The following is a 25,507-nucleotide window of genomic DNA, read 5'->3' as shown; positions in this document are numbered from 1 at the left end:
GGAGAGACTTTCCTAGGAGGATGGGCCTTCTCTAGGGGCAAGCTCCTCTGGGTCAGGGCCCTGGGCTGTCGATTGTCAGGCCGCTTCATGAAAAGATTTGATTGTTGACAGCATTTCTGCTTGCATAGATGAAAGGAACTTCTTCATTAAGGTCAAAGCCTCTTTCCCTGCTAATTTATTAATACAATTATAGCAGAAGGGCTTGGAATGGGATTTTAGAGGCTTATCCTTACAGTACCCACATTTTTTTGAAGAGCTATGCCCTGTTGTGGCAAGAGGCTGTTTATCTGGGGCCTCCTGGGTTCCTCTGGGGGATTCTGTAAGACAAAAGGAACAGGAATCCGACTGCTGCTCATCGCCTTGCTCTGTCTCTCCTTCCCCACGCCGCTCTCCACACTGTTCTCCCAGCATTTTAGAGGTAGTTCTGGGGTGCGCTGCTCCTCCAGCGCAGCTCACTTCCTGTGAGGCGGCTGTGACCTTATCCAGAGTGAGGCAGCACTTCCTCCAATGCAAAATGGCTTTTCCCCAGGAACTTTATGAGGAAGAGAGCAGCTGGCAGTGGCGTTTTTTTCACTTGCAGCGATAACGCGCACTCCCTGCGGTCAGAGCACTGGTGCAGCCTTGAGGGCGACCTGTGAGAACAACAAGCCGGCTGGTTAGTTCAGCCCTCCTCGGGATCCCTAGAACCTGTCTCAACAGGGGACCATCCGACACTCCCCAGTCATTTGGTCTCAAACAAAACAAACATGCTGCTGTGTTCGGGAGAAACACAATCAATACTGAGGATCAAGGGAAAGGGTGGGGACTTATAACAAATTGTCAATTGATTGTGTTTCCTGTAGGAAGGAGCCCTCATCTCTCAGGTGTGCCATTCTGGAAGGTGATAGAAGAAAGGTTTTTTACCTAAAGCATGGAATGCATTTAGGTAAAAAAAACCTTATGACTTTATAACGAACCACGTTAAGATAAGATAAAGGAAACAAATATATAACAAATGAGTTCTAACTGCGATTTTACAGTTTTACACACATGCACACACAAGAATATTGTATTATTCCCATTTATTGGATACCTGGTAGCTGTGACTATGATAAGAGGTAGAAAGGTATTTTTTTGGGTTAGGAGGCTCCTCCAGGTACCTGCACATATTAAGTATTTTGTAGAACATCTTAGAACCATAAATCCCAGCATTTCTGTTAGGCCCATCTAAAGGCCGCTGGGCCCCTGGATGATGCTATACAAATATCATGAAATATAAATATTTAATCCTGAATTTAGGTTTAAAAAATACTTGTACTGAGGGTGGAAAATACAGAAGCTGCCTTTCCTGACCTCTTCATGGAAATGCTGCCCAACTGCATTACTATAAGGCTGACCTGGGACAATTATATGGATTAGTAATATGAAAGTAAAGCCAATTCTTCTAATCTTGTTTCTGGAGTAATTGCACCAGCATCATAGCCAGGGAACCAGTATTTTAAGAGGCAAATGTAAGTGATGCCAGTCCCCACACTATTTCTATGGGTTCCCTTTAAAAGTATATGTAAAACTTCTTCTTGTAAAATATCCCATTCCATTTAATCTAACACCCCCCCCCCGGCCTTTTTTTTCTTTTTTTTTAAGTGATCACATAATCTCTATTTTCAGCTGCATAAAGATCTTAGAGAGCTGGGGGAGGAGACACAAACTGGTCTTCCCATGGAATGGCGGTGCAGGGGAGCGGATCAGCAGAAGTCTGATCATTGGAGCAGAGTAGGCTGAGTTCCCAGCACAGCCAAAACACTGACCAGGATGAGCTCTAATGCCTAGTGTGATCAGTTTTCAATAGGAAAGCAGAGGAGCTGGCAGGAACACCAGGTATTTCACACAAAGGAAACAATACAAAGAGAACATGATTTACAGCAAGCTTTTGATACAGCAGGACTTTGTGTCTTGGATTACAATGGCAACCAGGGTGGATAAAAATTGATCATACTTTAAAAAAAAAAAAAAAGATTTTTTTGATTTTTATCAAATGTATTTTATTAACCACTTAAGGACTGGGCCTATTTTTTACACTTGGTGTTTAAAAGTTAAAATCAGGTATTTTTGCTAGAAAATTACTCATAACCCCTAAACATTCTTTTTTCAGACACTCTAGAGAATAAAATGGCGGTCATTGCAATACTATGTCACACCATATTTGTGCAGCGGTCCTACAAATGCAATTTTTTTGGAAAAAATACACTTTTTTGAATTTAAAAAATAAGAAAACAGTGAAGTTAGCCCAATTTTTGTTATATATTGTTTAAGATAATGTTAGACCGAGTAAATTGATACCCAACATGTCATTCTTCAAAATGTATCCATAAACTCCATAGGCGGAGTTTAAAACTTCTACAGATTACCAGTTTTGAGTTACAGGAGGAGTTCTTTTGCTGGAATTATTGCACTCGCTCTAACAATCGCGGCTATACCTCACATGTGGTTTGAATATTGTTTAAATATGCAGGCACGACTTGCGTACGCGTTCGCTTCTGCACACGAGCACGGCGGGACAGGCGCTTTACTTTTTTTTTTTTTCTTCTTATTTATTTTACTTTTTATTTTTACACTGTCCCTTTAAAAAAAAAAAGTTTGGATCACTTTATTTCTATTACAAGGAATGTAAACATCCCTTGCAATAGAAAAAAAAGCATGCCAGGACCTCTTTAATGTGAGATCTGAGGTCAAAAACAGACCCATCCAAGTACTTGGTGGGGCTCCCCTGAAGGGAGACCCCATGAGAGAGGGTGAACCAAGCCAGAAGGCCATGTCCACCCATTCCCAAGACTTTCAGGGTAGGCCTGAGGACCCACACCCTACCAGTCACACTGTGACAAACGTGTAACATCAAACAAAAAAAAAAAAAAAATACAAAAAAGTCACAACACAAGGTAAATAAATAAAAGAAAGTGGGGAAGAAGGAAGTGGAGGTAAGTGAAAAGTGACCATTGTGCAAAACAATGGCCAGCCCTTCGGCCAGGAATAAAAATTCCTCTGGTCCTAGCCAAAAGGCCCGGCCCAAGAGGCAGGTGTGAAAAAAGTGTGTATGGTGCAGTTACATAGCTACATAGTAGGCGAGGTAGAAAAAAGACACAAGTCCATCAAATCCAACCTATGTGTATGATTATGTCAGTATTACATTGTATATCCCTGTATATTACAGTCATTCAGGTGCTTATCTAATAGTTTCTTGAAATTATCAATGCCCCCCACTGAGACCACCGCCTGTGGAAGGGAATTCCACATCCTTGTCGCTCTTGCAGTACAGAACCCTCTTTGTAGTTTAAGGTTAAATCTCTTTTCTTCTAATTTTATTGAGTGGCCACGTGTCTTGTTAAACTCCCTTCTGCGAAAAAGTTGTATCCCTATTGTGGGGTCACCAATATGGTATTTGTATATTGAAATCATATCCCCTCTCAAGCGTCTCTTCTCCAGAGAGAATAAGTTTAGTGCTCACAACCTTTCCTCATAACTAACATCCTCCAGACCCTTTATTAGCTTTTTTACCCTTCTTTGTACTCGCTCCATTTCCAGTACATCCTTCCTGAGTACTGGTGCCCAGAACTGGACAGCATACTCTAGGTGCGGCTGGACCAGTCTTGTAGAGCGGGAGAATTATCGTTTTAGCTCTGTAATTAATCCCGTTTTTAATGCATGCCAATATTCTGTTTGCTTTGTTAGCAGCAGCTTGGCATTGCATGCCATTGCTGAGCCTATCATCTACTAGGATCCCCAGGTCCTTTTCCATCTTAGATTCCCCCAGAGGTTCTCTCCCCAGTGTATAGATTGCATTCAAATTTTGACATCCAAATGCATTATTTTACATTTTTCTACATTGAACCTCATTTTCCATGTAGTTGCCTACCCCATTTATTTGTTCAGATCCTTTTTTGCAAGGTTTACAAATCCTACAGAGAAGTTATTGCCCTCCTTAGCTTAGTATCGTCCGCAAATACAGAGATTGAACTGTTTATCCCATCCTCCAGGTCGTTTATGAACAAATTAAACAGGATTGGTCCCAGCACAGAACCCTGGGGGACCCCACTACCCACCCCGGACCATTCAGAGTACTCCCTATTTATCACCACCCTCTGAACTCACCCTTGTAGCCAGTTTTCAATCCATGTACTCACCCTATAGTCCATGCCAACGGACCTTATTTTGTACAGTAAGCGTTTATGGGAAACTGTGTCAAATGCTTTTGCAAAATCCAGATACACCACATCTGTGGGCCTTCCTTTATCTAGATGGCAACTCACCTCCTCATAGAAGGTTAATAGATTGGTTTGGCAAGAACGATTCTTCATGAATCCATGCTGATTACTGCTAATGATACCGTTCTCATTACTAAAATCTTGTATATCCCTTATCATCCCCTCCAAGTGTATACATACTATTGATATTAGGCTAACTGGTCTGTAATTCCTAGGGATGTATTTTGGGCCATTTTTAAATATTGGTGCTACATTGGCTTTTCTCCAATCAGCTGGTACCATTCCAGTCAGTAGACTGTCAGTAAAAATTAGGAACAATGGTTTGGCAATTACTTGACTGAGCTCCCCAAGTACCCTCGGGTGCAAGCCATTTGGTCCCGGTGATTTATTAATGTTAAGTTTCCCAAATCTAATTTTAATTCTGTCCTCTGTTAACCAAGGTGCCAACAAGGTGGCAACAAAACTCAAAGTGTTCTCTCCCTCACAGTGAGAATAGTGGCACCCCTGGACTGCCACTCCAGGAGCACATGCACCACGGGCTTTTCCCTCGACCCTGACCAACAGCCCGGCCAGTGACGCCCACAGCCCAACCAAGAAGGCCTGGAGCTCTGAGAGCTTAGGGAGAGCCCGTGTAATGACTCAACCACTACTCCCATCACACCTACCTAATTACATTCGGGTAATACTAACCACCCCCCCCCCCGGTGGGAAAGGGGGGCCAGTGTTCTCTCCCGAAAAACTGACCACAGCAAGGACCACACCAATATAGGCCAGAAGGCCAGGGACCTGACCCTTCGGCCAGACCCAGTGGTTCTCTATCCTCATCAGGAGGCTTCCCTTTTGACTTTCTCTTAAAGATGGCCTAATAACACCCCTCAGTTAAACTGTTGAGCGGTGCGCTTTCAGTCCTCCCTGATACTAACCATCCAGGTTGCCATTACACCAAGAGGTTTTGCATAGCCACCGCCACCCCTAATCCACCGCCGTGGATCAGGGGCGGTTAGCACAGCGCCACCTCTTGGCAACTGATAAGAACAGATACACTTGATTTTAGCCAAAAGGCCCAGAAGCTTCCGTCATCCAATGGTATGGAGTCAAGTGGGGGCCATCATTCCCTCACTCGACTTCCAGCCTCTGAGGGGAAGGACCTCATTGTCTCCACTGCTACGGTAAGCGGCAGGAGGGGGTGGCCACCTCTCCCGCCGCCGATAAAAGTGATCTTGTGGCGAATCCGCCGCAGAGGCCACTTTTATCTGAAAGCAGACCGCCCGCATTTTTTAAAAATACCGGGGTTATGACAGCTATCTGCTGCAATAACAATATTCAACGTCAAAGTACCAACGTATAACGACAGTAGGTGGTCCGGAAGTGGTTAAAATGCTTTTGGAGTAAAAATCTAGAAATAGAAATCTAAAAAATAAAAATCTAGAAATCTATCTAATCTAAAGATAGTTTTCTAGTTAAGATTAATACTTTAGTTTATTCAGCGTGAAATGGAGCTTAGTTATGTAGCATGAGGCTGTATATTCTGCAATATTTACATTTTTGGTAAACTTATTCAATTAATCCAAACTCTGCAAGCTGAGATAACATGCACTGCATTGATGCATTTGCACAATTTCACAGTAGCCATGAGATAAAACAAAGTTCAGGAATATTCCTTTATCAGATTGTTTTGCAAATCTTTGTACACTACAAACTGTATGATTGTTTGAAGAGAAATGCGTCTGTACTAATTGTGAGGATGAAGGGCAAGTAGTAAAAATGAAAGTGAAACCTTCTAAGCATCTTATAAACCCTGTGATCTTTATTCCTCTCTTGAGGAGTAAAATGACAGCAGGCTGTAAAAGAGACCCAGTTTGGGAATATGGTAATGAAGTCCCCCTACCTAAGGGTAAAGCAGGTATGCATGCAAAATGCAAGCAATGCAACAAAGAGATGCAAGGCCTGGTGGCCCAAATGAAACAACATCATGATAAGACGTGCTGTGATGAAAGGACCGTGTTTGAAGTTTTTTTTTATGTGGACCCAGCTGATATATTCAGTTTAAGTTCTTTTGTTTGTTTTTTCAAAGATATTCAGTTACTTCAGTTACTAAACATTGATTTTTAAAGGGGTTGTAAAGTCAGAAGGTGTCTTATCCTAATGCATTAAGATAAAAAACCTTGTGTATTCAGGAGCCCCCCTCAGCCCCCCTAACACTTACCTGAGCTCCATCTCTGTCCAGCGATTTCCACGAGTGTTTTAGCCGTCCAGGGACTCTCCCTCCTGACTGGCTGAGACACATCAGCGGCGCCACTGGCTCCCGCTGCTGTCAAAGTCAGTTAGCCAATCAGGAGAGAGAGGGGGCTGAGCCGAACCGCAGCTGAATGGACACACGAAGCTGCAGCTCGGCTTGGGTGCCCCCATAGCAAGCTGCTTGCTGTGAGGGCACTCAACAGGAAGGGGGGGCAGGAGTACAGAAGTGGCACCGGAGAAGAGGAGGATCTGGGCTGCTCTGAAAATACACTGCAACAGCGTACGTAAGTTTATAAAAAAAAAAAAGAGACTTTACAATCATTTTAAGCAATTCCAGAATATTTATTATAATGTTATTGTTTTAATTAAATAAAATAATTTGAGTAATTCAACTATGTGGGATTAATCTATTAGGAGGTATAAGCATGTAGGAGTAGTATTAAAAAAAAAAAAAAAAAAAACACGACAGCCTGTGCTTCCAGAAGCAGTAAAAACAAAAAACGCCTAAAAAAACGCAGCCAAACACATCCAAACGCGGTTAAATGCGTCAAGCCGCATTTAACTGCAATAACGATAATGTAAAAATGTAGCTAAACGTGAAAAAACTGGCGTTTTTAGCGCTGCTGTAGCACTGTCGTTTTTAAAACACATCCTGTGTGCATGAGCCCTTAACCTAAAATCAGTTCTGATGTCGCTTTTTTACTAGCCTGCATTTTATTCTAAATAGGAAACCTTCATTTTGTTTGCAAATATTAACCACTTCAGCCCCGGAAGATTTTACCCCCTTCCTGACCAAAGCACTTTTTACAATTTGGTACTGCGTCGCTTTAACTGACAATTGCGTGGTCATGCGATGTTGTACCCAAACAAAATTTGCATCCTTTTTTTCCCACAAATAGAGCTTTCTTTTGGTGGTATTTAATCACCTCTGGGGTTTTTGTTTTTTGCGTTATAAATAAAAAAAGAAGAGTGACAATTTTGAAAAAAAAAAAAAAAACAATATTTTTTACTTTTTGCTATAATAAATATCCCCAAAAATGTTTTTAAAAAACAAAATTTCTTCATTAGTTTAGGCCAATATATATTCTTCTACATATTTTTTGTAAAAAAAAAAAAAAAAAAAAAAAAAAAAAAATCACAATAAGTGTATATTGTAAGTGTAAGTGTATATTGACTGGTTTGCGCAAAAGTTATAGTGTCTGCAAAATATGGGAAAGATTTATGGCATTATTATTTTTTTAATAGTAATGGCAGCGATCTGCGATTTTTAGCGGTATTGCGGCAGACAGATTGGACACTTTTGACACATTTTTGGGACCACTGACATTTATATAGTGATAAGTGCTATAAAAATGCACTGATTACTGTGTAAATGTCACTGGTAGGGATAGGGGTTAACACTAGGGGGCGGTCAAGGGATTAAATATGTGTTCCCTCAGTGTGTTCTAACTGTATGGGGATAGGACTGACTGGGGAAGGAGACCTATCGTTGTTCCTACTTAGTAGGAACAAACGATAGGACTCCTCTGCCCTGACAGAACAGGGATTTGTTTACACAGACAAATTCCCGTGCTGGTTCCGGCCACATGCATTGGGTCCTCCGCCTTGCAGCCTGTGCATGCCCTTCTGACAGCTCTTAAAGGGGACGACGTACCCGTACTGGGTTTTGCGCAGCCGTGCCATACTGCCGCAGTATATCTTCGTGAGGCGGTCGACAAGCAGTTAAAGATTCTAACTACCAACAAGAATCAGTCCTTACATTTAAAGAGCATCTGTCATTTCAGATCCATCATGGCAGTGCCTGTTAGCTGACATCCACTCACCTGCTGCCGCCACGTCCCTCACCTTGTTGTGTCACTGCTGCATCACCAGCCGTCCCATTAAAGTGAATAAGAACTGTTGGTGAGTCAACACCGGGTCAGAGGAGGAGCCGCTGGGGGCAGAGATGACAGTTGCTCTTTAAAAACTATGATTTCAAGAGCGGCAAGGATGTGGAATTCCCTTCCACAGGCGGTGGTCTAAGTGGGGGGCATCGATAGTTTAGATAAGCACCTGAACGGCCACAACATACAGGTATATACAATGTAATAATGACATATAATCATCACACACATAGGTTGGACTTGATGGACTTTTTTCAACCTCATCTACTATGTAACTATGTAACTATGTAACTATTTAAATCGAGTTGATTTAAATCAAACCTTTTTACTAGTGATTTAAAATGACTTGATTTAAATCAAATCCACCCTGATGGCAACCTCTGTTTGAAGGGGTTGCCCCACAGCATCTGTGGTCCTACCAATGAGAAAAGTGTAATTATTTAAAGAGCATGTCTTTACTTAGAGTATTAAGCATTAAAACCTTGCAGTCCGTGGCGCTGCCTCCTCCCCTCCCTCTGCAAGAAGCCTGACGAGGATGGCCAAACCCCCTGCCTGACGCATGCACTCAAGCCACTCCTACTACTTCCTCCAGCGTCAGACGAAGTCCTGCTGACGTGCCGTGTGTGAACCATCAGCCTCGGGGCTGCGGAAGCCACTACAGCGGCCGGGGACTGCCTTCACCTTCACTGCTGCCCAGTCAGAGACACAGAAGAAGGATCCAGCACAGCTGAGAGAAAAATACCTGTTTAAACACCACTACAATGTGAGAGTACACTTTTAAAGCACATGAAAGCCTTTTTACTTATTACGTTTAGAGCGGTGCTGCTCTTTCTCCCTCTTCTCTTGCTTTAGTCACTTCTGCTCTTTTGGGCTGGCTGACGCTCCTACCAACTACCAGAACCTGTAACATAGTTCTGGATCCAGAAAGGAATATGGACTATAACCACCCCCCCCCCCCTCAAACCTAAACTGAACTCCCCATTATCCCTATTTTATTTATTACTACTAATTATTATAATTATAATACTACTATTATTACTTCATTTCATTTACTGTATTGTATTACACTAATTGCTCCTGCCAGTGCTCCATTCCACCCTCCCTATAAAGCATTAAAGTGGTTCTAAATCAAAAGGTTTTTTTTTACTTAAATAAGAAGTATACTTATCTAGGTGGATGCTGCATCTGTCCCCTGCTGCTTCTAAGACCCAGAACTGAGCGATCAAAGACAGCTGATCGCTTGGTTGTCAATCTTTAGTGAGCAGAGAGCTGGTAACTGTCAGTCACTGGCTCTCTGCTCTGCCCCTCCAGTGCTCACTGGAGCGCTGGGCTGTGGAAGGGGTGAGAGCAACTGGCTCAGTCTCCCAGCGGCTTGCTGAGCAGCTGAGCCAGCTGCTGGCCAGGCATCTGGGTGGATCATGATTGCAAAGTCGGGATCCATACAGAGCCTGGATAGGCTGAGTGACATCAGCCTGCAGCAGACTTTAGCCCTCTGTAGGCTGAAAACGGGTCATAGAAGTGCAGAATGAAGTGCACTCCTCCAATCAATAGGAGAAGCAGGGGCAAAAAAAGTTTTGCCTATGCTTCTTCTTTAAAGCATTACCTTCATTTGGGTAAAAAAACCTTCCCCTTGCTGTTTGTTTCCCCCTCTCCGCAAACACTTACATATTTGAGTCCTTTCTAGATCCAGCAGTGAGCCCGTCTGCAGCAGCACTTGTCTTTCTCATCACTCTCAGTAGACAGTCGGATAGCAGAGGGAGCCATTGGCTTCTGCTGCTGTCAATCAAACCCTGTGTGAAGGGAGTGGATCTGAGCTACGCTGTGTGTGTGTCAGTAATAATAATCTTTTATCATAGTAGGTAAAAAGATACCAGGCATTAGTGTCACTTTAAATAAGTCAAGAGCAAGTTCAGGGTCTATGCAAGTCACCGTAAAATCAAGAAAGCATTTATAAAACGTGATTGACGTCTGCAAACATTTTGCGAAACATATGTGACAGCAATTCAGAAGCCGCTAATCATTCTTTATAAAACATTAGGCTCAATTAGCTGTAAAAGAAATATTCATATGACAGATGACACTATGATGAAAAGTTTCATCATCACTCAATTAATAAAACCAGACATAAGCTCATTTTTGGTCATAAAGTGCATTCCAGTACAAAAAAATGATATATTTGGCTCCTAAGCAAGATCAGCAGCTGCATACACAAGCCAGCCTAATCAAGGGCGAAACAAATCAGAGGCGGAGCCTGCATCCTGTAGGAGATACAGTAAAAGCTCAGGCTAGATTAACACTTTTCAGGCACTTCCACCATGTAGCAAATTTATGTATGCTACATTAAAGCAGTAATGAACCCAAAAGCAAATTGATTATTATATTGCAGCTTACAAATTCCTAAATTTGGTAGCTGCATTCATCTCTTTTTTTTTTTTTCTTTTTTTAGCCTTTCTTCCTGTATTTTCACCTGGTGATCTTGCCAGCAAATCTGTTCTTTTTCAACAGAGGGTTGAGACAAACCATTTAACACTGACAGGGGTGCTTACAATAGTCAGCTTCTATGTAATTATGTAAGACCTTGCCCAAAAGGGAAAAAAAATGTTGCTGCCTATAGAGTGTAAAATGTTTGGCTTCAATTTGTTACTTAATTTAAATCTTTTATTACATCCAACACTTCACACCCCCCCCCCCCCAGATTGACAATGATGCTGTCCAAAAGGTGTCTCTATTGCTCCTTCATCTAAGAGGTGTGTTACTGGCCAGATCACCAGGTAAAAAGAGGGGGGGGGGACTAATGCAGACATTCACCTAATGATTGGTGAGCTGCAATTTTTTTTTATTATTCCTTTAAGGGACATTAAGTCCAGTGCATTTTTTGTCTCCAACGCATAGAAAGTAGGTCATATATCTGCCAAAGGCATAGTTCACCACACCAGTACGGTCAGTTCCAGGAAAAAAAAAAGTAGAACATGATGCATTTTTCCTGTACTGGGACACAGAAAACAAATCAAAAACACACTGGAAAGCATTAAAAATACACCTGACCTCAGTACAGTGAATAAAAAAAAAAAAAACAGGAAAAAAGCATCTGGAATGCATCCGGAAACGCATCAAAAACATGTAAAAAATGTGCATGCAGAAGCATATCCGGAATGGATATGGAGTGTGTTTTTGTGGTGCACCAGCCCTACTACCACTTTAACTAGTTGCCGACCAGCCGCCGTTATACGTCGACAGGTTGGCTCTCCTGCGCGAATCGCTGTACAGCGGCCGTTTTACGGGCTATAGGCCAGCAGCTGCGATATCCCTGCCAGTGACCCGTGATTGTTCCTCAGAGAGCCAGAACGGGGATCTATCAATCAATATAAACAGACAGATCCCCGTTCTGTCAGGGAAGTAGAGAGAGATCGCCTGTTCCTAGTAATCAGGAAACAGTGACCTCTCTGTACTCCCTGTTAGTCCACCCCCCCCAATCCCAACAGGCATATATTGATTGGTTTATGTGAACGTTATAGCCATATACAAACTATGGTATATATATTTATGGATTTTTTTTTTTCATACTAGTAATGGCAGCAATCAGCAACTTATAGCAAGACTGCAAAATTGCGTTGGACAATCGGACACTAATGCCGTGTACACATGGTCGGACATTGATCGGACATTCCGACAACAAAATCCATGAATTTTTTCCGACGGATGTTGGCTCAAACTTGTCTTGCATACACACGGTCACACAAAGTTGTCGGAAAATCCGATCGTTCTGAACGCGGTGACGTAAAACACGTACGTCGGGACTATAAACGGGGCAGTAGCCAATAGCTTTCGTCTCTTAATTTATTCTGAGCATGCGTGGCACTTTATGCGTCGGATTTGTGTACACACGATCGGAATTTAACCGATTGGATTTTGTTGTCGGAAAATTTTATAGCCTGCTCTCAAACTTCGTGTGGCGGAAATTCCTATGGAAAATGTGTGATGGAGCCCACACACGGTCGGAATTTCCGACAACAAGGTCCTATCACACATTTTCCATCGGAAAGTCCGATCGTGTGTATGGGGAATAACACTTTTGACACTTTGCGGGAACCAGTGACACTAATACAGTGATCAGTGCTAAAAATATGCACAGTCACTGTACTAATGACACTGGCTGGGAAGGGGTTAAACATCTAGAGTGATCAAACTGTTAACTGTGTGCCTAGCCAGTGTTCTTGTGTACTGCGTTAAGTGCTTTTACTAGGTAAAGAGATGGATGTTATTCCCTGCTTTGCAGGAACACAAAATCCACCCCTTCTCCGTCAAAACAGAGATCTGCCTTGTTTACATAGCCAGAGCTCCATTCTGTGCGTTCTACTGATGATACAGTGCCTGACAACCACAGATTGGCTTCTGTGGTGAGTAATCCCAGCAGAAGCAGCCTGCCGGTGGTGATCGCACTCCCCTGCAGAATGACGTATATATTCACGTCAGAGAGCCACCCTGTAGAAATAAATCTGCTATGGGGCAGACAGCAAGTGGTTAAAGTATAAGTAAAGGCAAAACTTTTTTTTTCGTTTGGGATGAAGTGCAGAGGGATTAGAACCCCTGTTAGTTTTTATTGCTGTCTGTGTCCTTATAAAGGAGGTTTGCCCATTCTCTTTGTCCTGTTTACCATTTATGATTGAAAGTAGATATAAAAGACAATCCCAACATTTGGGTTGTCCCCAGAAAAAGAGGAGACATCTTCCCATGGGGACACTAGTTCTGGTGAGCTGGGGGTCCCCAAGGAATTCCCTTAATTAACAGGGGTTTACTCTGACTTCCTGTTTGGCTATGGGACAGGAAGTGAAGGAAAATCTCCTCAATGGAACACAATGAAAAAAAATCTGACAGGGGTTATAACCTTCCCTTGCTCTATCCAAAATGAAAAAAAAAAAATGTTTTGTCTATAGTTCTACTTTAAATTTGCAGCGGAACAAAGCATTTCTGCTGCGGGATGTGTACAGCCTCCTCAGGCTGTATGCTAGGTTTTAGGCTGCATTCACACCTGAGCATTTCATTTTCAGGCAGAAGGTCACGCGTTTTTGCACAGGTCAAAAGGTCACCAATGTAAAAAGCCGTAAAACGCCGGTAATCTGCCCAAAAAGAAGCTCATGTGCTTTTTTGAGCTTCGGGCATTTTGCTTCAGGCTACAAAACGCTGAGATGTGAACAGGGGCCATTTAAATAAATTGGATTTTGCTTGTTGGGAGTTTTTCAGGCGTTTTACAAGCTGAAAACGCTCAGGTGTGAATGCAGCCTTAGGTGGGCAGCTGGGTGGGGGGAGTAACAGAGTCCTAGATAGCTGTAAAACCTACAAGAGGGGTTTTATCCTTTCCCCACTGTGTATAAAACAAAAAAGTTTTGGTTACTTTGAATCGGTGCTTTGAACTATGTAGACCAAGAATTTATATTTGGCTGCTGGGTTAGCAATGCAGCCACGGAACTTGCATTTTAAAGTGGTTGTAAACCCTTAGGCCCCTTTCACACTTGTGCGACTTGTCCTGCGACTTGGGACTGCAAAGCACCTTCAGAGTAGTCCCTGTATTACTTTGGTCTGACTTTGATGCAACTTGAGGTCCAAAGACCTGAAGATTACACACTTACACGCTGAAGTGCTCAGAAAGAAGAGCTCTGAGAGCTGATTGGAAGGAAAGAAGGAACAAAAAGATACAGAGCTGAGGGTGTCAATCTGCTGGAGAACCCTCCCGTCACCATTTTTCTCTTGGTGTCAGGAAAACTTGCCAGAAGAAACTCATGCTGATAGCAGAGGAACAAAGCAGCAGACAGAAATGACACTTTGTGTTCTGGATTGAGACAAGCACACACTATAGAGGAATATGCTTTGTTCTATGATTTCTAGTCTGAGGTTTACAACCACGTTAAGTAGCAAACTTATTAAAAGGCAGGTTACATACACCTTGATACAGCAAACTCCTTTTTGTGGAGAATCAATATCTCTCATTTACAAAAGAGAATGCCTATGACAAAACAACGTGTGTTCTACACCGGGTAGTACTGAGTATGTTATGTTGCTGTGAAGGGAGCATTACAGCACACCTGTTGCTTTGTCAAATCACATGTATACTATATGATGTACATTGAAGAGTTAGGGACCCTATACATATTTATTTGAAATATGCACATAAAACAGAGTTGGCCATGTTTTTACAACATACCTGCTTGTTTGTAGGATTGTTGTCTGACTAAAAAAAAAAAAAAAAAACCCTTGATGCAAATTTTAAGGCAAACATATCAAAGACTGGAGAGATGGTTTTAGGATTTGTTCATAATTATTACACAAATTTCAGTCATAAAGTACCTTATTTTTGAAGTAGACTTCTATGGGCAGAATGAAACCAGCATACCCAGATTCTTCTACTTTATATGGTGGGTCTTTACACACTGAAATACAAATGCAAAATAAAATTAGCTTATACACTGAATGGGTTTTATACACTTAATACATTTCTAATATTCAGTTACACATAACATTCACAGATAGAATACTAATTGAACAGTTCATATGAAGGAATGAGTACAGGCACACAGTCAGTCAGTCAATGGCCCAGTGAACATCCCACTCATTGGCCTTTTAGCCTGAGCTGACACAGAACACCCAGAAGCACCAACACAGACCTCTCCATAGATGGCTAGACTGGATCAGGCCATGTGCTGTCCTAAGTTCACATACACATGTCATTTACCCATTAGTCCCTACTATATTTGGAGAAGCTTTTCTGAATGGGAGTACAAAAAAACAGCGAGGGCTGTTCATAAAACAAAAAAAAATTTTTTAAAAATTAAAAAATAACACAAGAGCAAAAAAATCCTTCCCATTTTGGCTTTGACTACATTAATGGTGGACGAGTTATGAAAGCAGGAGTACAGCACCAACTAGTCAAAGTACAACCTTTATTCTGTATTCACAGCATAGCAACACACTTGACTGCAGCAAAAGGTTCATTCAAACGGCAGCCCCACGTGCTGTTTATCCAGATCGGCTCCAGAGCAATTCATTTTTTTAATTTTTATTATATGTGTAAAAAAAATGACTTAAACCCCCAGAATATCATATATTTTCTGAAAGCAGAGGCCCTGTAGATAAAAAAGGTGTTAGTTGCAAATTTTTTATGTCACATGGTATCTGAACAACTGTTTATTAAATGTAAATTTTCAAGAAAAAAAAATATAATAAAATGAATTTTAGTGCAAAACACACAATATACCCATTTTTAGTTAACCACTGCACGTTTTTTTTTTTTTCTCACCTGCAAGACAAAAACATATTGTGCTAGTATGCATCGTATACTAGCATATTATGTAAAACTTACCTGAAAAGGAAGGCTTCCAGCGATACAATGTCATCGCTGGAGACAGCTTTCATCTTCACCAGCCTTGCATCTGGGTTCGCGGACTCCAGCCCTGTGACTGGCCGGAGCCGCGATGACGTCACTCCCACGCATGTGTGGGAGCTGCCGGTCAGGGCACAGGGGATCTGAAGGAATGGCACAGGCGTTCCTTCTGAGCGTATGTGCCAGTTACTCCTTAACGGTGCATGTTTAGGAGATATTTACACTACCTATAGCTATAGGTAAGCCTTACCTATAGGTAAAATTTAAAGATGGAAGTTTACTTCCTCTTTAAAATATAAAAGATGAGGTTGCATTGAGTAAATAGATACGTTCTATGTCTTAAAATTGCGTGCGCCCACGATATTACCAAAACCTATGGTCCCCAAAAATCTCCTTGGGTGATGCTTTAACCACTTTACCCCTCATGACCAGGCCAGTTTTTGCCATACAACACTGCGTTACTTTAACTGACAACTGTGTGGTCATGCAACACTGTACCCAAATAAAATGTATGCCCTTTTTTCCCCACAAACAGAGCTTTTTTTGGTGGTATTTGATCACCACTGCTTTTTTTATTTTTTTGCACTATAAACAAAAAAATAAAACAATTTTTTATATATATATATATATATATATATATATATATATATATATATATATATATATATATATATATATATATATATATATATTTTTTTTTTTTTTATTATTTTTTTTTTTCACTTTCTGCTATAAAATTATTTTTTAAAAAATCAAATTTCTTCATAAATTTAGGCCAATATGTATTTTGCTACATATTTTTGGTAAAACAAATCCCAGTAAACGTTTATTGATTGGTTTACGCAAACGTTATAGCGCATAAAAAGGATATATTTATGGAATTTTGATTTATTTTCTTTTTTATACTAGTAATGACGGTGATCAGCAACTTTTAGCGGGACTGCGATTTTGTGGCAGGCAATCGGACACTGAATACAGTGATCCCTGCTAAAAATATGCACTGTCACTGTACTAATGACACTGGCTGGGAAGGGGTTAAATATCCAGGGCAATCAAGTGTTTGTGTGTACTGTATGTGCTGCTTTTACTAGGGGAAGAGATGGATTCTAGTCCCTGCTTTCAACACAGAATCCGTCCATCCCCCCACCCCCCCCCCCGTCAGAACGGCGACCTGCCTTATTTACATAGACAAGTGACTGCTCTGTGTTGTTTACCGACAATCGATGGGTGCCAGAGGACATCAAGTGCCCAGAAACCACTTCTGCTGTGAAAAATTACAGTAGAAGCGGCACGCCAGCTGTGTGCTTGGGCCCTCTACAGGCAGAAATGCAGATACACGTATATAAACACATGATCCTGCGCACAGCTTCCAGCTTGCTATACAGTGATCAGCAAGTAGTTAAAAGAGAGTTTACAGCACATCATTTTAAAGTAAACCAGGAGCTCTTGTGCTAGGATTATTGTTCTCAGCATTCGCAGTGATATGTCACACGTGTGGTGTGGTGTGATTGTGGTTTACATATGCGTGCATACCCTGGGCTTGCATTTGAGCAGGTGTGCGGGGCAACAGGGGTTACGGCAATTTTTTTTTTATTATTTTAATATTTATATTTTTTTTTTTCTTAACTTTTTATTTTGTTTTTCTTCTTTTTTACTTTATTGCTATAACAAGGGGTTAATAAACCCCTATGTAATAGATTGGACAGGTGACAGGTAGTCTTTATGGAGACAGTAGGGGTCTAATAGACCACAATGTCTCTCCTGCCCTTCACGCCATCTAACCAAGCACAGATTGGCTTGGATAGATGTACTGGCCAGGAAAAGGTGCATCTGAAACCAGAAGTGACATCACAGAGCACAGCGCCCTCCCTCCCCTTTGCTTGCGGTTGTGTTCCTGGGCTCCAGGAAGAGCGGGAGAGCTCGGGAACCACGGGCGGAGAGGGGGGCACCACGCTGCCGGCTCTGTGAACGTGATCAGCAGCTATGGACCTGCCGCTGATCACTTTAAAGCCAGGAGCTGGCTAAACAAAATCCACTCAGCTTGTGATCAAAGGTTCACTGGTACATTCAAAGAACTGAACTGGTTATATGTACTTTTCCAAAATCAGCTTGCCTGGAGGTGGGAAGAGAAGCCCTCTGTAAAACAAGTGGCTGTAAACCCGTACATATACCCAGTGAAGTGACTGGCCTCAGGTGATGCATAGAGATGAAACAAATCCTCCCACATAAACTGTAATCTGCAGTCTTTTCTTCTCTACAGTCGTTCAAAGTCTAGAATTGATAAAGCTTGTCTGAGCTGTCAGAAAAAAAAAGGGTTGGAGAGCTGAAATTACTGCACAACTCAGTGAGGAGAGGTCTGAGAGATGATTGGAGGGAAGCTGGGTGGATAAAAAAATTAATGATTTTTTTAAGACCCCTTTCACACTGGGGCCACCCGCTCGTTTTAGCAGCCCTTTTCAGACGCTAGCAGGGCGCTTTTAAACCCAAAAAAGGGGTTAAAAACTCCCGTGCTGCTGTGCTTTTCAGGTGCTTCGGAAGCGCTGCCCATTCATTGCAATGGGCAGGGGCGTTTTTGGAGCGCTGTATACACCGCTCCCAAACCACCCCAAAGATACTGCTTGCAGGACTTTTTCTAACGTCCTGCAAGTGCACCGCCCTGCAATGGGTGAAAGCACCCATTGCAGAGAATGGGAGGCAGTTTTCAGGTGCTATTTCTAGCGCTAAAACGCCTAAAAACTGCCTCATGTGACAGGGGTCTAAAATTTTTTTTAAATTGCATTTTTTTTATTTCAATCAGATTTTTGGGATTTTTATCAAATTTATTTTAATAAAATGCTTTTGGAGTAAAAATATATCTAAAGACAGTTTTCTATTTAGAATACGTAGCATGAGGCTGTATATTCTGCAATATTTACATTTTTGGTAAACTCATTCAAGGAATCCAAGCTCTGCAAGCTGAGATAACATGCACCGCATTGATGCATGCACACAATTTCATAGTAACCATGAGACAAAAACAAAACTGCAGTGTATATCCTCGTGACACATCACCGGAAGCACCTCCATGGTTAACAGAGGATATAATTAATATTAGACTTGAGAAACTTAACATTAATAAATCACCGGGACCAGATGGCTTGCACCCAAGGGTACTTAGGGAACTCAGTCAAGTAATTGCCAGACCATTGTTCCTAATTTTTACTGACTGTCATGTACCAGATAAAACCAGAACTGTGTGGACTGCAACAGAGGAAACTCAGACATGTATAAGTGAAGTGAAAATATAAATGATTTATTAAAGTTAAATGAATAAATATAACACAACCACCTCCAATATCACTCAGTGCACCACAACCAATACAAAACAGAACCCCACAAATAATAATAATAGAACAAATATATACAAGTAAGGGAGATACTGAGATCATAAACAGAGCCAGGCCAGGGTCGTCAACAGGAGGTCAACAGCTGGGGAAGGGAAACAAACAGGACAAGAAAGGATGGATGGATCACAGGAGGGATGGGTCAGATACAAGGCTCAGGGTCCAGAGCAAGGAAACAGACAGGGAACAGGATCAACAGGTTCCAGGAATCAGGTCTCAGGTACAGGAATCAGGTTTCAGGTTCAGAGTAACGGGATGCAGGCTGCAGGTCAGGGCTCAAGGACAATACCAAGGCGAGATGTGTGTGCACCTGCTGGGTATTTATACTGCAGTTGCTAATTAAAGTCAGGTGACACCTGTCTGCAGAGGGGAATACCTGCTCCATACTGCCAGGATCCCTCCGCTGGTGGACGCCAGTACTGTGGCCCAAAGGTGACAAAATACCAGCAGGGAAAAGCTCTTCTGACAGCTCCAAACTGCCAGGAGACACCTGCTGGTGGACCTCAGTACTGCACGCCAAATGATCGATATTACCAGCGGATGGGACCTTTCCTGACACTGACAGTCTACTGACTGGAATGGTACCAGCTAATTGGAGAAAAGCTAATGTAACACCAATATTTAAAAAGGGCCCAAAATACATTCCTGGGAATTACAGACCAGTTAGCCTAACATCAATAGTATGTAAACTCTTGGAGGGGATGATGGGACTATATACAAGATTTTAGTAATGAGAACGGTATCATTAGCAGTAATCAGCATGGATTCTAGGGCTGGGAAAAAAATCGATTTAAATCTTGAATCAAGTTGAGAGGTCAAATCGATTCAAAATTTAAGCAAATCGATTTTTTTAGATTTTTTTTTTTTTCACCGTGCCGGACCCAAGGCGCTGCAGGCATGAGTTTTTAGGCGAGGCCGCGACTTCGGCCTAGTCCACGGCTACGGCCGGACGCCGCGGACTAGGCCCAAACCGCGGCCTTGCCTAAAAACTCATGCCCGCAGCGCCTCCGGACCGGTGCGGACAGTGCGCCGGGCCTGAAGAGCTGCGGGCAAGGAGTTTTTAGGTGAGGCCGCGGCTTCGGCCTAGTCCGCTAGGCCGGACGCCGCGGACTAGGCCGAAGTTGCGGCCTCGCCTAAAAGCTCATGCCTGCAGCGTCTCGGGACCGGCGCGGTTTCCAAAAAAAAACTCGATTTGAATCGTGAATCGAGTTTTTTTTTTTTAAGAGAATCGAAGATTTTTTTTTTTTTTTTAAGAAAATCTCCCAGCCCTAATGGATTCATGAAGAATCGTTCTTGCCAAACCAATCTATTAACCTTCTATGAGGAGGTGAGTTGCCATCTAGATAAAGGAAGGCCCACAGATGAGGTGTATCTGGATTTTGCAAAAGCATTTGACACAGTTCCCCATAAACGTTTACTGTACAAAATAAGGTCCGTTGGCATGGACCATAGGGTGAGTACATGGATTGAAAACTGGCTACAAGGGCAAGTTCAGAGGGTGGTGATTAATGGGGAGTACTCGGAATGGTCAGGGGTGGGTAATGGGGTCCACCAGGGTTCTGTGCTGGGACCAATCCTATTTAATTTGATCATAAATGACCTGGAGGATGGAGTAAACAGTTCAATCTCAGTTTAATCTCTGACAATACTAAGCTTAGCAGGGCAATAACTTCTCTGCAGGATGTCGAAACCTTGCATAAAGATCTGAACAAATTAATGGGGTGGGCAACTACGTAGCAAATGAGGTACAATGTAGAAAAATGTAAAATAATGCATTGGGGTGGCAAAAATATGAAGGCAATCTATACACTGGGGGGAGAACCAATTTGGGAATCTAGGATGGAAAAGGACATGGGGGTCGTAGTAGATGATAGGCTCGGCAATGGCATGCAATGCCAAGCTGCTGCTAACAAAGCAAACAGAATATTGGCATGCATTAAAAAGGGGATCAACTCCAGAGATAAAACGATAATTCTTCCGCTCTACAAGACTCTGGTCCGGCCGCACCTAGAGTATGCTGTCCAGTTCTGGGCACCAGTCCTCAGGAAGGATGTACTGGAAATGGAGCGAGTACAAAGAAGGGCAACAAAGCTAATAAAGGGTGTGGAGGATATTAGTTATGAGGAAAGGTTACGAGCACTGAACTTCTTCTCCCTGGAGAAGAGACGCTTGAGAGGGGATATGATTTCAATATACAAATACCGTACTGGTGACCCCACAATAGGAATAAAACTTTTTCGCATTAGAGAGTTTAACAAGACTCGTGGCCACACATTAAAATTATAAGAAAAGAGGTTTAGCCTTAAAACTACGTAGATGTTTCTTTACTGTAAGAGCGGCAAGGATGTGGAACTTCTTTCCACAGTCGGTGGTCTCAGCGGGGGGGCATTGATAGTTTCAAGAAACTATTAGATAAGCACCTGAATGACTGCAACATACAGGGATATACAATGTAATACTGACATATAATCACACACATAGGTTGGACTAGATGGACTTGTGTCTCTTTTCAAGCTCACCTACTATGTAACTATAAGTTCAGGAGTATTCCTTTATCCCATTGTTTTGCAAATCTATGTACACTACAAACTATATGACTGAATTGGTTCTGATATCACTGTTTTACTAACCTGACAGCTTAATATTCTAAATAGGAAACCTTAATTTTGTTTGTAAATATTAAAGATTCTAACTACCAGCAAGAATAGGTGCTTACCATTTAAAGAGCACCTGTCATTTCAGATCCATCATGGCAGTACCTGTTAGTGGGCACCCACTCACCTGCTGCTGCCATGTTCCTCACTTTGTTGTGTCACTGCCGCATCACCAGCCATCCCATTAAAGTGAATGGGACTGTCAGTGAGTCAACACCGGGTCAGAGGAGGAGCTGCTGCAGGACAGAGATGACAGTTGCTCTTTAAAAATTTTGATTTAAATCGAGTTGATTTAAATCAAGCCTTTTTACTAGTGATTTAAATCATGATTTAAAGCGACTTGATTTAAATCAAATCCACCCTGATGGCAACTTCTGTTTGAATCATGGTTAAAGCGGAGTTCCACACAAAAATGGAACTTCCGCTTTTTGGAACCCTCCCCCCCTCCGGTGTCACATTTGGCACCTTTCAGGGGGGAGGGGGGTGCAGATACCTGTCAAAGACAGGTATTTGCACCTACTTCCGGCATAGACTCCCATGGGAGTCTATGCTTCTTCCTGTCCCGACCGCGTTGTCTGCTGGGAACACACAGCTCCCAGCAGAGAGCGGGGACCACTAGGGACACGCAGCGCGACTCGCGCATGCGCAGTAGGGAACCGGGAAGTGAAGCCGCAACGCTTCACTTCCTGATTCCCTCACCTAGGATGGCGGCGGCAGCTGCCGAGAACCGAGCGGGTTCTCGGCATCCCCTGCCGACATCGTTGGACCCCGGGACAGGTAAGTGGCAATGTATTAAAAGTCAGCAGCTGCAGTATTTGTAGCTGCTGGCTTTTAATATTTTTTTTTTGTCGGCGTGGGTGAACCCCCGCTTTAAATCATGATTCAAATTACAATTTAAAATCGACTTGATTTAAATCAAATCCACCCTGGAGGGAAGGGACACACCCCCTTCACACAGCACACAGTAACAGAGCTGAAACAGTCAATCAGCTGGAGATCCCTTCCTTGTCAACTTTTTTCTGTTGGTGTCAGTAAAATTTGTCAGAAGTGACTCATGCTGATAGCAGAGGAATGAAGCAGCAGACAGAAATGACAGTAACTGTTCTAGATTAAGACATAGAAAAGGTACGGCAGAAAAAAGATCGAGTAGCCCATTGAATCTGCCCGTCTTTTGTTTTTTTTTTGTGTTTTGTTTTTTTCATTAAAAGTGGAAGTCCAGGCTAAAACTAAAATCCCTGCAACTATAGCCACCAACATTCTAGCACTAACCTCTCCAGCCCTGAAAAGAAAAAAAAATCAGTATACATACATTTTCTGCAGGCAATCCGACCCAATCTCCAGCGGCGGAAGCTCTGCAGAGGACACGGCCGACAACGGCTGTGAAATGAATCAGAAGTGACGTCACCCATAGAGTTACTATGTGGCTTCCGTTGATGGACGTGTCCTCTGCACCTACTTCCACAGAGAAGCCGCGGCTGACAGCTCAGCATGGGATCAGAGCTTCCGCGGCTGGAGATCGGGTCGGATCGCCTGCAGAAAATAAATGTATATTGATTTTTTTTCTTTTTAAGGCTAGAGAGGCTAGTGTTAGAATATTGGTGGCTATAGATGCAGGGATTTTAGTTTTAGCATGGACTTCCACTTTAAGTTTTTTATCGGAGTATAAATCTACACACTATAGAAGGATATGTTTTGTTCATATTTCATGTCTGAGGTTTACAACTACTATATTTTGGTTAGAGCTTACAGTCATAGAATCTCTTGCTGAACCCCTCCTCCATGTGACCACAATGGTGCCTGGTTGTTGACCATACAGGCATCCAGCACTGGGGGGAAGTGGAGTCATAGGCTTCATCATGCCTGCAAACATTGTGTTTAAATTTGAACTAAAGGAAAAGCTTTTTAGAGTAAGGGAGGGATTTAACCCTTGTTAGTATTTTTTTTACCATGTGTGTCCAATAAGAGAGATTTCCCCTCACTTTCTGACACCCAGCCACATCAGGATTGCCTCTTTCTTTCTGTTCTGGGGACAACTAACAATTGTTAAGTGCATGTATTGTTTAACGTCTATTTGGCATGTAGATAGGGGTTCTTTTGATTTACTACTGGTCCCCAGAACAGCATATAGCCACTGTAGGCCTTTGGTAACAGAGGCTCCATTGGCCTTGCCACATTGCCTATACAGCATTCTTGTAATTCTACAGTTACCCAGAAATCCTTCACGCATTTTGAAACCGTTCACCCACACAGTTCCACAGAAACCAGCAAGAGATTTTAAAGATTATGTAATGAGCATTTCTGTTATGTGGAAGCACCTTCGGTTTCTCTTAGCCATTGAAGAAAAGACTTTTCCTCTGTGCATGTAAGCCCTGTGAACCGAGAGAACAACAATGCTGGGCTCAGAGTACATTTCCTGTTAACAAACCACACTGCTGTCTCAGTGACACGTCAAATTTAACCATGCGATATTTGGCGCATAAAAGGGAAATTACAAGAAAATGATTGTGCATGTAAAGGCTCAAACAGGTGATCAGAAAGATATATAGAATGCAATTCTACTACATAAAATTCAGTGCAACGTTTTGTACCCATTTCCAAAACAAAAAAACTGCTCTAGTAGAATACAACTTATGACTAATACATCTCACTAAGGCCTCATTCACCACATATATGCAGAAAAACTGATGGAAAAAAAAAAGTGCAGATTTTGACTTGCACAGAAAATTTTGAAATTGTTCACACATTTTAACCACTTTTAGACCAGGCCTTTTTCTGACACTTCTCACATACAGTACATGAAAAAAATCTTTTTTTTTTATAGAAAATTACTTTGAACCTCCAAATATTACATTTTTTTTTCTAAAAAGGTGACAATTTTCTATCTTCCAGTTATGCTCTAGTATTATTATACAGGTCAATTCAACACATGATCCACTGTTGTCACTATCAGCAAACATGCCATGAGAAATGCCATATAGCCATCACTGGAGTGCAGCATGTAGACAGCAAGTGGCTGTACGAAATATGCACCAATGAAATGCAACAATTAAAAAAAAAAAAAGTGAAAAAGTTTATTTTTTTAAGGCAATAGTTTATGATACACTGTACTATAAGCAATTTAAAAAATATTCAGTGAGGGTGTCCACTTAACACCTTAAATTGTGCAGCACTGTTATGTATTTATTAAAGTTCTGGTCACCCAACACTTTTCTTATAATGTGACTCAGCACTATGTTCCTATTCCAGACTCGTAGGGAAAAATATCAAAAGGCTGTATACCACTACAGGAGACTTGTTTAATAGAAAAAAAAAATACTATACAGAATTTTATAAAATCCTGTGCCCCATAACTAAGTTTTGCCAGGCAACAGACGATTTTAATGGGGCTCTTAAAGTGTATACCGCTATATTAAATTATGTTGGACAAGACCACACGGATGCCACTCCGGTCAGCTAAGAACAGGGGACTGAGGCTACAATTCACAAACTTGGACAATAAAAGATTGGAAAAACATTGTCTGGTCTGATGAGTCTCCATTTCAGCTGCAACATTCAGATGGTAGGGTCAGAATTTGGTGTAAACATGAAAGCATGGATCCATCCTGCCTTTTATCATCGGTTCAGGCTGGTGGTGGTGGTGTAATGGTGTGGGGGATATTTTCTTGGCACACTTTGGGCCAGTTAGTATCAATTGAGCATTATTTAAATGACACGTCTGACCTGAGTATTGTTGCTG

The 25,507-nt window shown here is 42.0% G+C and overlaps 1 protein-coding gene across 7 annotated transcripts in view; it reads right to left on the bottom strand.

Annotated features, from left to right (window-relative positions):
• Positions 1-25,507, bottom strand: part of MLLT3 (MLLT3 super elongation complex subunit) — a 401,860-nt gene that overhangs the window by 170,933 nt on the left and 205,420 nt on the right. For 4 of the 7 annotated variants that reach the window (XM_073636372.1, XM_073636333.1, XM_073636353.1 and 1 more), the window contains exons 3-4: positions 14,702-14,784; positions 14,559-14,585 (exon numbers count right to left, since the gene is read on the bottom strand). In XM_073636372.1, the coding sequence (XP_073492473.1) occupies positions 14,559-14,585; positions 14,702-14,784 (110 nt within the window). The remainder of the gene's footprint in view (positions 1-14,558; positions 14,586-14,701; positions 14,785-25,507) is intronic. The other 3 variants (XM_073636344.1, XM_073636362.1, XM_073636380.1) reach the window with 1 other exon arrangement.

This window comes from Aquarana catesbeiana, linkage group LG01, assembly GCF_042186555.1.
Source record: "Aquarana catesbeiana isolate 2022-GZ linkage group LG01, ASM4218655v1, whole genome shotgun sequence".
NCBI lineage: Eukaryota > Metazoa > Chordata > Amphibia > Anura > Ranidae > Aquarana > Aquarana catesbeiana.
Note: the sequence above shows the minus strand (reverse complement) of the source record. Positions and strands in the feature narration are given on the sequence as shown.